The 14153-nt window shown below is 45.4% G+C and overlaps 1 protein-coding gene across 1 annotated transcript in view; it reads right to left on the bottom strand.

The window, feature by feature from the left end:
- The window catches only part of LOC143783204 (tyrosinase-like), a 238609-nt gene that overhangs the window by 93088 nt on the left and 131368 nt on the right, over positions 1-14153 (bottom strand). Inside the window, exon 3 of the mRNA XM_077271623.1 lies at positions 7184-7397. Coding sequence (XP_077127738.1) covers positions 7184-7397 — 214 coding nt within the window. The remainder of the gene's footprint in view (positions 1-7183; positions 7398-14153) is intronic.

Genomic DNA, 14153 nt, shown 5'->3' on the forward strand with positions numbered 1-14153 from the left:
AAAAAGTAGTGTGTTCTGATTAGAACCACCCCTTTAGTTTCCCAGAGAAAAGAAGAGCTCCAGACAGTGATACACATGTGTTTCTGGCTCTCTCTTCAGTACAATCACTCTTCCTGTCCAGCGGATCCTGGTGAGGGTCTTAATGCAGATATGTGTTTGTGTCAGAATCTGTATATGCAAGACATTATTGTTGTGATTCGGTTCGTGGGCTCCCCCGGTGGTCTCTTGTGGTACTGGTGTCCTGCAAGCTTTGCCTTCTCAGTTCACCTGTTCCTATCAGGATGTGGGAGTATCCTATTTAACCTTGCTCCTCAGTCATTCTAATGCTGGCCATCAATGTATCCAGAGTGATTCTGTTGCATGTTCCTGCTCCCAGTTTTCTGCTCAGCTAAGTTGGACATTTTTGTCCTTAAGTCTATTTTTGTATGTTTTGTCCAGTTTGCACTTATGTGAATCTCTGCAGCTGGAAGCTCTTGTTGGGCTGAAATTACCACTCCAGTGGCATGAGTTGTCACATGAGTTAAGGTAATTTCAGGATGGTGTTTTGAAGGGTTTTGCAGCTGACCGCGAAGTCCTCTGTTGTATCTTTCTGCTATTTAGTTAGCGGGCCTCTCTGTGCTAAATCTGCTTTCATACTGTGTGTGTCTTTTCATCTGCTCTCACCGTTATTATATGTGGGGGGCTGCTATCTCCTGTGGGGACATTCTCTGGAGGCAAGCCAGGACTGTGTTTTCTTCTACCAGGGGTAGTTAGTTCTCCGGCTGGCGCGCGGCATCTAGAGACAACGCAGGAATGCCCCCTGGCTACTTCTAGTGTGGTGTGTAGGTTTAGCATCGCGGTCAGCTCTAGTTTCCATCACCCGAGAGCTTGTCCGTTTATTCTATGCTTCTGATGTTTCCTTGCCATTGGAAACAATAACAGTATGGCCAGCCCAAATGTTTAATCTATAGGCTGAAGCAGGAGAGAAAAGGAACTGTGTGAAACCTTTTTTTTTTTTTTTTCCTTCCTCTGAAGTTGCACTCCAGCTCTAATTGCAGTCTCCTGTTTTCCTCTCCTCTTAACCCCTGAATGGCTCAGACTTTATCTGTTGAAATATGGATCCCCAGAGTCTGGCTACCAATTTGAATAATCTTGCCTCTAAAGTTCAGAATATACAAGATTTTTTGTTACATGCTCCTCGGTCTGAACCTAAAATTCCTATACCGGAGTTTTTTTCTGGAGATCGATCTTGTTTTCTAAATTTTAAATACAATTGTAAATTGTTTCTTTCGCTGAGATCTCATTCTGCTGGAGATCCTGCCCAGCAAGTAAAAATTGTTATTTCTTTACTGCGGGGTGACCCCCAAAACTGGGCATTTTCATTGGCACCAGGGGATCCTGCGTTGCTCAATGTGGATGCGTTTTTTCTGGCTTTGGGGTTGCTTTATGAGGAACCAAATTTGGAGATTCAGGCTGAGAAAGCCCTAATAGCCCTCTCTCAGGGGCAAGATGAAGCCGAAATATATTGCCAAAAATTTCGAAAATGGTCTGTGCTTACTCAGTGGAATGAGTGCGCTCTGGCGGCAATTTTCAGAGAAGGTCTCTCTGATGCTGTAAAAGACGTCATGGTGGGGTTTCCTGCGCCTACTGGTCTGAATGAGTCCATGACAATGGCAATTCAGATTGATCGGCGTTTACGGGAACGCAAACCTGTGCACCAGTTGGCGGTGGCTTCTGAAGAGGCACCACAGAGTATGCAATATGATAGCTTTCTGTCCAGAAGCGAACGACAGATTTATAGGCGCAAAAATCATTTGTGCTTCTATTGTGGAAATTCTACTCATGTTATATCAGCATGCTCTAAACGAACAAAGAAAGTTGATAAATCCTCTGCTATTGGCACTTTGCAGTCCAAGTTTATTTTGTCTGTAACTCTAATTTGTTCGTTATCTTCTATTGTTGCGGATGCGTATGTGGATTCCGGCGCCGCTTTGAGTCTTATGGATTGGTCCTTTGCCAGGCGCTGTGGGTTTGATCTAGAGCCTCTGGAAGTTCCTATACCTTTAAAGGGTATTGATTCTACACCATTGGCTAGTAATAAACCACAATACTGGACACAAGTGACTATGCGTATGACTCCAGACCATCAAGAGGTGATTCGCTTCCTTGTACTGTATAATCTACATGATGTGTTGGTGCTGGGATTGCCATGGTTGCAAACTCATAACCCAGTCCTTGACTGGAAAACAATGTCTGTACTAAGCTGGGGATGTCAGGGAAATCATGGGGACACATCTTTGGTCTCCATTGCCTCATCTATTCCCTCTGAAATTCCTGAGTTTTTGTCTGATTATCGTGAGGTTTTTGAGGAATCTACTCTTAATTCTCTTCCTCCTCACAGAGATTGCGATTGCACCATAGATTTGATCCCTGGCAGTAAATTTCCTAAGGGTCGTCTATTCAATCTGTCTGTACCTGAACATGCTGCCATGCGAGAGTATATTAGGGAGTCCTTGGAAAAGGGATATATTCGTCCTTCTTCGTCTCCTCTTGGAGCGGGGTTCTTTTTCGTAGCTAAAAGCGATGGTTCTTTGAGACCTTGTATTGATTATAGACTCTTGAATAAGATCACGGTCAAGTATCAGTATCCTTTGCCATTGCTGACAGATTTGTTTGCTCGCATTGAGGGGGCGAAGTGGTTCTCTAAGATTGATCTTCGCGGTGCGTATAATTTGGTGCGAATTAAGCAGGGGGATGAGTGGAAAACCGCATTTAATACGCCCGAGGGCCATTTTGAGTATTTGGTGATGCCTTTTGGTCTGTCAAATGCCCCTTCGGTCTTTCAGTCTTTTATGCACAATATTTTCCGTGAATATCTGGATAAATTTATGATTGTGTATTTGGACGATATCTTGATTTTTTCGGATGACTGGGAATCTCATGTTCAACAAGTTAGGAGGGTTTTTCAGGTTTTGCGGACCAATTCTCTGTTTGTTAAAGGTTCAAAGTGTGTTTTTGGGGTTCAGAAGATTTCTTTTTTGGGGTACATTTTTTCCCCCTCTTCTATTGAGATGGATCCTGTGAAGGTTCGGGCTATTTGTGACTGGACGCAACCGACTTCTCTTAAGGGCCTTCAGAAATTTTTGGGCTTTGCTAACTTTTATCGTCGATTCATAACTGGTTTTTCTAGCGTTGTCAGGCCTTTGACTGATTTGACTAAAAAGGGTGCTGATGTTGCAGATTGGTCTCCTGCTGCTGTGGAGGCCTTTCGGGAGCTTAAGCGCCGTTTTTCTTCTGCTCCGGTGTTGTGCCAGCCTGATGTTTCTCTTCCTTTTCAGGTGGAAGTTGATGCTTCCGAGATCGGAGCGGGGGCGGTTTTGTCGCAGAAAAGTTCAGATTGTTCAGTGATGAGACCTTGTGCATTCTTTTCTCGAAAATTTTCGCCCGCCGAGCGAAATTATGACGTCGGTAATCGGGAGCTTTTGGCGATGAAGTGGGCATTCGAGGAGTGGCGTCATTGGCTTGAGGGTGCTAAACATCAGGTGGTGGTCTTGACTGATCACAAAAATTTGATTTATCTTGAGTCGGCCAGACGTCTGAATCCTAGACAGGCGCGCTGGTCATTGTTTTTCTCCCGGTTTAATTTTGTGGTTTCGTATCTGCCAGGTACTAAGAATGTGAAGGCGGATGCCCTTTCTAGGAGTTTTGAACCTGATTCCCCTGGTGATTCTAAACCTACGGGTATACTTAAGGATGGGGTGATATTGTCTGCTGTCTTCCCAGACCTGCGACGTGCTTTACAAGAGTTTCAGGATCGGCCTGATCGTTGTCCACCTGGTAGATTGTTTGTGCCGGATGAGTGGACCAATAGAGTCATCTCGGAGGTTCATTCTTCTGCGTTGGCAGGTCATCCGGGAATTTTTGGTACCAGAGATTTGGTGGCTAGGTCCTTCTGGTGGCCTTCCCTGTCTCGGGACGTGCGTACTTTTGTGCAGTCTTGCGATGTTTGTGCTCGGGCCAAGCCTTGTTGTTCTCGGGCTAGTGGGTTGTTGTTGCCCTTGCCTGTTCCTAAGAGGCCTTGGACACACATCTCTATGGATTTTATTTCTGATCTCCCTGTTTCTCAGAAGATGTCCGTCATTTGGGTGGTGTGTGACCGCTTTTCTAAGATGGTTCATTTGGTGCCCTTGCCCAAGCTGCCTTCCTCATCTGAGTTGGTGCCCCTGTTTTTTCAGAATGTGGTTCGGCTGCATGGTATTCCGGAGAATATCGTTTCCGACAGGGGATCCCAGTTTGTGTCCAGATTTTGGCGGGCGTTTTGTGCCAGGATGGGCATTGATTTGTCTTTTTCGTCTGCATTTCATCCCCAGACAAATGGCCAGACGGAACGTACTAATCAGACCTTGGAGACTTATTTGAGGTGTTTTGTGTCTGCTGATCAGGATGACTGGGTCTCCTTTTTGCCGTTGGCTGAGTTTGCCCTTAATAATCGGGCCAGTTCTGCCACTTTGGTCTCCCCTTTCTTTTGCAATTCAGGGTTCCATCCTCGTTTTTCATCTGGTCAGGTGGAGTCTTCGGATTGTCCTGGAGTGGATACCATGGTGGATAGGTTGCATCGTATTTGGGGGCAGGTGGTGGACAATTTGGAGTTGTCCCAGGAGAAGACTCAACGTTTTGCTAATCGCCATCATCGTGTTGGTCCTCGTCTTCGTGTTGGGGACTTGGTGTGGTTGTCCTCCCGTTTTGTCCCTATGAGGGTCTCTTCTCCTAAGTTTAAGCCTCGGTTCATCGGTCCTTATAAGATTTTGGAAATTCTTAACCCTGTGTCTTTTCGTTTGGACCTCCCAGCATCCTTTGCTATCCATAATGTCTTCCATCGGTCATTATTGCGGAGGTATGAGGTACCACTTGTGCCTTCTGTTGAGCCTCCTGCTCCTGTGCTGGTTGAGGGTGAATTGGAGTACGTGGTGGAGAAAATCTTGGACTCCCGTGTTTCCAGACGGAGACTTCAATATCTGGTGAAATGGAAGGGCTACGGTCAAGAGGATAATTCTTGGGTTACAGCTTCTGATGTTCATGCTTCTGATTTGGTCCGTGCCTTTCATAGGGCTCATCCAGATCGCCCTGGTGGTTCTTGTGAGGGTTCGGTGCCCCCTCCTTAAGGGGGGGGTACTGTTGTGATTCGGTTCGTGGGCTCCCCCGGTGGTCTCTTGTGGTACTGGTGTCCTGCAAGCTTTGCCTTCTCAGTTCACCTGTTCCTATCAGGATGTGGGAGTATCCTATTTAACCTTGCTCCTCAGTCATTCTAATGCTAGCCATCAATGTATCCAGAGTGATTCTGTTGCATGTTCCTGCTCCCAGTTTTCTGCTCAGCTAAGTTGGACATTTTTGTCCTTAAGTCTATTTTTGTATGTTTTGTCCAGTTTGCACTTATGTGAATCTCTGCAGCTGGAAGCTCTTGTTGGGCTGAAATTACCACTCCAGTGGCATGAGTTGTCACATGAGTTAAGGTAATTTCAGGATGGTGTTTTGAAGGGTTTTGCAGCTGACCGCGAAGTCCTCTGTTGTATCTTTCTGCTATTTAGTTAGCGGGCCTCTCTGTGCTAAATCTGCTTTCATACTGTGTGTGTCTTTTCATCTGCTCTCACCGTTATTATATGTGGGGGGCTGCTATCTCCTGTGGGGACATTCTCTGGAGGCAAGCCAGGACTGTGTTTTCTTCTACCAGGGGTAGTTAGTTCTCCGGCTGGCGCGCGGCATCTAGAGACAACGCAGGAATGCCCCCTGGCTACTTCTAGTGTGGTGTGTAGGTTTAGCATCGCGGTCAGCTCTAGTTTCCATCACCCGAGAGCTTGTCCGTTTATTCTATGCTTCTGATGTTTCCTTGCCATTGGAAACCATAACAATTATGCAGCCACCATGTAGAATATTGTTAAATGAGGCATATTGTGCTCTGTATCCTCCAGTTTAGTTTTAATGCAATTTGCACTGCATACAGATAGGTGCATTTCTGTATAGAATAGAACAGTGCTAGCTAGTGATGAGCGAGTATATTCGTTGCTCGGGTTTTCCCGAGCACGCTCGGGTGACCTTCGAGTATTTATGACTGCTCGGAGATTTTGTTTTCAATGGGGCAGCTGAATGATTTACAGCTACTAGCCTGCTTGATTACATGTGGGGATTCCCTAGCAACCAGGCAACCCCTATATGTACTCAGCCTGGCTAGTAGCTGTAAATCATTCAGCTGCCATGATGAAACCTAAATCTCTGAGCAGTCATAAATAATCGGAGGTCTCCCGAGCGTGCTCGGAAAAACTCGAGCAACGAGTATACTCATCACTAGTGCTAACAGCAAGAACTCTGCTATTATATCTAATGTTAATTGCACCCTGTATCATGCTGTTGTTTCTGTGACGGGCCAGTACTGATACACTATTTATTCTTTGCAGCTTTTACCCATTATCGTTCACATAGATCAAGTTCACATTATCACCTCAATAAATACAGATTTAAAAATCCATACAGTCTGTTTACTGGGGAAGTGGATGAGGGTTAAGCTGCATGGTGAAATCCACACAGCATCATACGTGGAGGAAGGCAGAACAACCTGTGTATACAGTATGATACTGTTTACGAAGAAAAAAAAATCAGACACACACAGTTATACTCACTCACGCTGCTGGACAATACTTCTTCTTCTGCCATTGTACTCAGAGGCAGAAGATTCAAATGGAGACCCAGAATGGTCAGCAGTGATTGGATCCTCTAGCTAACATCCTTCCTGTGCACTCAGCAGTATTTTAACTATTATTGCTATTATTTTACTGAGGGGTGACATAATGATTGAGAAGGGGTTGTTTGAGTAGTGGACAAACTCTTTAAAATAAAACTCATACTTATCTGCCTATTTCCATGCTGTTGCCACACTACTGGTCCCACTCAAATACTACTGCTAAATAGCTGCCACTCTAAAGCTGGGTTGCCAACCATCTGTACATTTACTGTTTCAAAATTATTTGATTTTGCAGAGAAAACAGCTGTTTCACCTATAAAACCACTCAGCTGATTTTTGCAGGTTTTTTTTTTAGGATAAAACACTCAAGATGGAAGAAATGTAATTAATAAAAGCTATGGAATGAGAACTCATACATACTATTGTGTAATAAGGATGTTCTGCTTTACAGTGTTAAATGATAAATCCCACCTTCCAGGGCATTTCTGAAGCTGTATATGGAGGTTTCATTATAAGGTGGAGTGTCAAAGTTCTTCAACTTCAGTGTATTCTCCACATCCTGCATTGTGGGCATGTTGGGGGCATATGGCGTGGTCCCTGGCCTTCTGTGCAGTCTTTCCATCTTGTACTCCGAGTCCGCCAAAGGACAATATTCATCAGGGAAGTTAAACCCGCTACAAATTGCCTAAAAACAAAGGCAACATAGAGACAAATATAGATTAAAAAACAAGTCTAGAGATTTATGGATTACTATATACAGTATAATTCATCTAATAACACATGTAGATACTGAGGATTATTACATACAGGCTGATCCCAGGTCACAAACCAGATGCGTTCTTAGCTTTGTTCTTAACCTGGATATATTTGTAAGGTAGAACAGGGCTGGGAAAAAAATAAGTCACCTCACCACTGACTGCTCCAGCTGCCCCACTGCCACTGCTTATCGCCATGCGGTCCTATTCTTTCCATCATAGACAGGCGCTCTGCATCTCCAGCCTTTTCACTTTAGGCCAAGACTTAAGGACGCATCTAGGACATGGAGGCCACTGCGACACAATGTTGTAAAGTCATCATCATGACCTTATGATGCATGGTGGCCTCCGGGGACTGGTTGTGGCCAGAAGTCTTGGAGATGCGACGTGTGATGTCGAAAAATACAGAACCAGTCGGCAAGCAGCGATGCTGCCAGAGAGGTGAAAATTAGTTGTTTTTTTAACCAATACTCATAGGTCCCCTCTTTTCCATAATCAGGCTAGGGTTGCAATAATGATGCAACTTTATGACATGCAGTGAGCTCTGGCTTGGATGTGGACAAACATCCTGGTTCATAGTGAAGAGGCAAGAGTTGTGGCGCGTGAAGATGGAAAGAAGAGGGGCCGACATAGAAATCAGAGTTGAGAATATTAGGGGTTTTTTTACGTTCTGATGCTTGTAACTGTGAGAGCTTTTTCCTGGAGTTTTAATGGGTCCCATCCACACCACTCATCCATCCTCTTAGCCAGTTGAGCATAGAATGGCTAATTGCTTGCAAGTAGAAATGTGTGCTGGGCATAAATTTGCTTTATTTTATATTTTTTTTACAAAGGAACTTCCTAGTGGAATAATATGACCTCCATATTTCTCTAAGCATGTTTTCATGCACTTTTTTCCCTTAATTTTATGTGTGTTGATTCTGGCAGCCAATCATGGCACAGAAACCATCCATAACGTCATGACACAAGGTCTTCTGTGATTGGATGCTAAAGTTACATGCCCCTAGCCATATAAAAGTGGACATCTTGTTTTGCTGGCGTCATTTTCTCAGTGTCACAGAAGCCACTCCTGCTAGTGCTGCAAGTGAACGTGTCAGTTAGCTAGATAGGATCCTGTCCTGTGTGAAACCGAGATTCCAGCATCTAACTGGATTGTGCAAAAACTGTGTGGCAGTCTCTGGAGGCCACTAGGGTTGAGCGAAACAGATCGGTCATTTTCATAAGTCGCCGACTTTTGGCAAAGTCGGCGTCTCATGAAACCCGACCCGATCCCTGTGTGGGGTCGGCTATGCGGTACGCGATCTTGGCGCGAAAGTCGCGTTTCGTATGACGCGTTTAGCGCCATTTTTTCAGCCAATGAAGGAGCGTGGGCAGAGTGATGACATAGGGGTTAGGGGCGTGCACGCCTATCATCATTTTATCGCTTGTGCGCAGTAGGGATTTGCAATGTGTAACACGAGATTTTCTGTGCTGGGACGGAGGAGAGAGAGAGAGAGAGAAATAATTTTCCCCATTGACGTGCATAGGGTTTCGTGTTCCGGCCGAGCCTCGACTTTTCGCAGTAATCGGCCGATTTCGCCCGACTCGACTTTTCAAAAAGTCGGGTTTCGCGAAACATGACTCGACCCTAAAAAAGTCAAAGTCGCTCAACCCTAGAGGCCACATTTGCTTCTCCAAATTGTTTGTGATAAAACTGTATTTCAGAGATCATTAAAAATTATTAAAAATCATTAGGCCAAATACTGGGGTTCAGTCTGGAGGGCCAATTAACTACTCCAAATCATTTGTGATAAAACTGTGTTTTAAAGACAAATCAGAAGGCCAGATTTCCACTTCAAAATCGTTAAGTATAATATTGTGATTCAGCCACGAGGCCCAATTAGCTAATCCAAATCGTTTGGGATAAAACTGTGTTGCAGTGAGGAATCAGAAAGCCACATTTCCTAATCAAAATCGTTTGGGCTAATACTCTGGTGGAGGCACCAGACAGGTACAATCTCTGCTTGCTGTCATCTGCTGCTTATCATCCTGCAACATTTACTTTAATGGTACAATCTCTGCTTGCTGTCATCTGCTGCTTATCAGCCTGCAACTTTTACTTTAATGGTACAATCTCTGCTTGTTGTCATCTGCTGATTATCATCCTGCAACATTAAGGCCATGTGCACACGTTCAGTATTTTTCGTGTTTTTTTCGCGTTTTTTCGCTATAAAAACGAGATAAAAACGTGAAACAAATGCGAAAAAAACGCTAACATATGCCTCCTATAATTTACAGTGTATTCCGCATTTCTTGTGCAAATGTTACATTTTTTTCCGCGAAAAAATCGCATCGCGGAAAAAAAAGCAACATGTTCATTAGAAATGCGGAATTGCGGGGTTCCACACACCTAGGAATGCATTGATCTGCTTACTTCCCGCACGGGGCTGTGCACACCATGCGGGAAGTAAGCGGATCATGTGCGGTTGGTATTCAGGGTGGAGGAGAGGAGACTCTCCTCCACGGACTGGGCACCATATAATTGGTAAAAAAAAAGAATTAAAATAAAAAATAGTGAGATACTCACCTGCGATGGCCCCGGAGTCTTCCCGCCTCTCAGCTGTGCATCCTCTCTCTTCCATTCCTATAGATGCTCTGTGTGAAGGACCTGCGATGACGTCGCGGTCTTGTGATTGGTCGCAACTCGCGACACCGCTCATGTGACCGCTCATGCGACCAATCACGTCATCGAAGGTCCTGCGCGCACACAGCATCTATAGGAACGGACACCGCTGAGGAGATCGTCTGTCTGCAGGTGAGTATAACCATTTTTTTTATTTTTTTTTATTATTTTTAAACATTCTGTATAAGCAGCATCTATAGTAAAAAGTTGGTCACACTTGTCAAACACTATGTTTGACAAGTGTGACCAACCTGTCAATTAGTTTTCCAAGCGATGCTACAGATCGCTTGGAAAACTTTAGCATTCTGCAAGCTAATTACGCTTGCAAAATGCTAAAAAAACCGCAAAAAAACGGGGAAAATACGCCAAAATAAAAATGCGGATTTCTTGCAGAAAATTTCCGGTTTTCTTCAGGAAATTTCTGCAAGAAATCCTGATACCCTTATTTTAATGGTACAATCTCTGCTTGCTGTCATCTGCTGCTTATCATCCTGCAACATTTACTTTAATGGAACAATCTCTGCTTGCTGTCATCTGGTGCTTATCATCCTGCAACATTTCCTTTAATGGTATATAACAGTGCCTGCTGAATGTTTGCTAAATTCATTTGTTGCATTGTATTCAGTACTTACTGCTGTACATCCATGCTGTGGTCACAGGAGATCGGGTGCAAGGTGTTACAACATATGGTTGTAGCCAAGCCCAGTGCCTTTGATCATGTAACCTCCCCCGGGGTGTTGGCCAATTGTTAATTTATCCCAAATCAGCTCCCACAATCCCTCTCACCTGATCCTCTATAAATGTATTAGCATTCTAGGGGGGCATGTGTGCGGGTCAGGCACGTGTCTCCTGACAGCAAAGTATCGTGAAGTGCAGTTATTTCAACTGCAGTTAGTCACGACAGGAGTCAGGACCCCACTCTATGTATCTGTCTATTTTGGGTATGTCTGCTGAATAAGCATTTCTTACTTGGATCTAGCTTTTGCATTAACCCATCTTACTCCTTCACCATGTTTACATAAGCTCTTACAGTGTTTGCTCCACTAATCCTCTCTCTCTCTCTCTCTCTCTCTCTCTCCTTCACTATCCACAAACCTCAGCACCCTCTAACCAAGTAATCAACTCCCCTTCCCTCTTTCCTCCCCACCTGTCCTCCTCTGTTGACCTGCTCCTCAACCTCAAATCTCTCCTAATAAAACACAAAACAAGCCGCCACTCTCCTTCTCCCACCTGCTCTCCCTTTCTCTGCTTCTCCTCACTGCTGGAGACATATGTCCCAACCCTGGACCCTCACCGCTCTTACCTCCCATTACTACCCCCTCTTACCGCTCCCTATCTAATATGAGCTACCACAATCTTTCCAACATAAAACCCGTACCTCTGATGCCCACCCCCCTGCTCCCTCTCTCCCTATCTAACCTCTATAACTCACCTCTTCCTCTTTCTGACCACAATCTACTCACATTCTCTTCCCTCTCCACTCCTTGTCTACAACCCCCACCCCACAAACTTGAACACCCTCGCAGAAATCTTAAACACCTTGATCTATACTCACTCTCTGAATCCCTCCTCCCTCTCACAGACATAAGTTCCCTACATAATGCCGCTCTATATAACACCACAATAGCTGTAGCTTTGGAATCTCTTGCCCCTCTCACACATACCAAAGCTCACAAAATCAACAGACAGCCCTGGCACACCAGCCTGACCAAAGAACTGAGGCATGCTTCCAGGGCTGCTGAGCAGAGATGGAAAAGATCCCATTCCAAGGAGCACTTCATTGCATTCAAACAGTCCCTCACTACTTTCAACACTCATCACAGCAAAACAAACCTTCTTCTCATCTCTCATATCTTCCCTGTCTCACAAACCAAAACAGTTATTCAACACCTTCAATTCTCTCCTCCATCCCCCAGCACCTCCTCCCTCCCCACTTATCTCAGCTAAAGACTTTGCCTCATTTTTCAAGCAGAAGATTGAGAACATCACATACAGTTTTAGTCGACAACCCCCAGAGCCCTTCCTCCCAACTACCTAGCCCTCCACCTCCAAAACCAACTTCTCCTCCATTACAGAAGATCGACTCTCCACTCTACTCTCAAGATCGCATCTCACCACCTGTGCACTTGACCCGATCCCTTCCCACTTCATCCCAAACCTCACCACAGTCTTGATTCCAACCCTAACCCATCTCTTCAACCTATCGCTCACAACTGGTGTTTTTCCCTCCAGCTTTACACATGCCTCAATCACACATATCCTCAAAAAGCCCTCTCTCGACCCATCCTCTGTATCTAGCTATCGCCCTATATCACTTCTCCCCTATGCCTCAAAACTACTGGAACAATACGCCCATCTTGAACTGTCCTCCCATCTATCTTCCTGCTCCCTCTTCGACCGCTTGCAATCAGACTTCCGGTCACACCACTCCACTGAAACTGCCCTAACTAAGGTCACCCTTAGGTCACCCTAAGGTCACCCTAAGGTCACCAATGACCTATTAACCACTAAGAGCAAGCGACACTACTCTATCCTCCTCCTGGACCTATCCTCTGCCTTTGACACAGTGGACCATTCCCTGTTGCTGCGGACCCTCTCATCCCCTAACCCTAACCCCTTGGCATCACAGACTTGGCCCTATCCTGGATCTCGTCATACCTAACTGACCGGACATTCAGCATCTCCCACTCAAACACCACCTCCTCACCTTGCCCCCTATCTGTCGGAGTCCCGCAAGGTTCAGTTCTACGGCCCCTGCTCTTCTCCATTTACACTTTTGGCCTGGGACAGCTCATAGAAACTCATGGTTTTCAGTATCATCTCTATGCTGACGACACACAGTTCTACATCTCTGGACCAGATATCACCACCCTACTAACCAGAATCCCACAATGTCTATCCCCTATTTCATCCTTCTTCTCTGCTAGATTTCTCAAACTTAACATGGACAAAACAGAATTCATTGTCTTTCCCTCATCTCACGTGACCCCCCCAACAAACCTATCCATTACAGTAAATGGCTGCCCACTCTCCCCAGTCCCACAAGCTCGCTGTCTCAGGGTAATTCTTGACACTGATCTCTCCTTCAAACCACATATCCAAGCCCTTTCCACTTCCTGCCGCCTTCAACTTAAAAATATTTCATGGATCCGTACATTTCTAAACTAAGAATCTGAAAAATCCTAGTCCATGCCCTCATCATCTCCCGCCTTGACTACTGTAACCTCCTGCTCTGTGGCCTCCCCTCTAACACTCTAGCACCCATCCAATCTATTCTAAACTCAGCTGCCCGACTAATCCACCTGTCCCCTGCTATTCCCCGGCCTCTCCCCTCTGTCAATCCCTTCACTGGCTCCCCATTACCCAGAGACTCCAGTACGAAACCCTAACCATGACATACAAAGCCATCCACAACCTGTCTCCTCCATACATCTGTGAACTCGTCTCCCGGTACTTTCCTGCACGCAACCTCCAATCCTCACAAGATCTCCTTCTCTACTCCCCTCTTATCTCCTCTTCCCACAATCACATACAAGATTTCTCTCACGCATCACCCCTACACTGGAACTCTCTACCACAGCATATCAGACTCTCACCTACCATCAAAACCTTCAAAAAGAACCTGAAGACCCACCTCTTCCGACAAACCTACAACCTGCAGTAACCACTAGGGTTGAGCGAAACGGGTCGGCCATTTTCAGAAGTCGCCGACTTTTGGCAAAGTCGGGTTTCATGAAACCCGACCCGACCCTTGTGTGGGGTCGGCCATGAGGTCGGCGATCTTCTGAATCTGGTATCGGAATTCCGATACCGAGTTCCGATATGTTTGCGATATCGGGAATCGGTATCAGAATCCATATTTAAGTGTAAAATAAAGAATCAAAATAAAAAATATTGATATACTCACCCTCGGACGCGCCCTGGTACTAACCGGCAGCCTTCCTTCCTAAGAATGAGCGCGTGAATGACCTGCGGTGACGTCGCGGCTTGTGATTGGTCACGTGAGCGGTCACATGGGCGGTCA

Source organism: Ranitomeya variabilis, chromosome 6 (assembly GCF_051348905.1).
Source record: "Ranitomeya variabilis isolate aRanVar5 chromosome 6, aRanVar5.hap1, whole genome shotgun sequence".
Lineage (NCBI taxonomy): Eukaryota > Metazoa > Chordata > Amphibia > Anura > Dendrobatidae > Ranitomeya > Ranitomeya variabilis.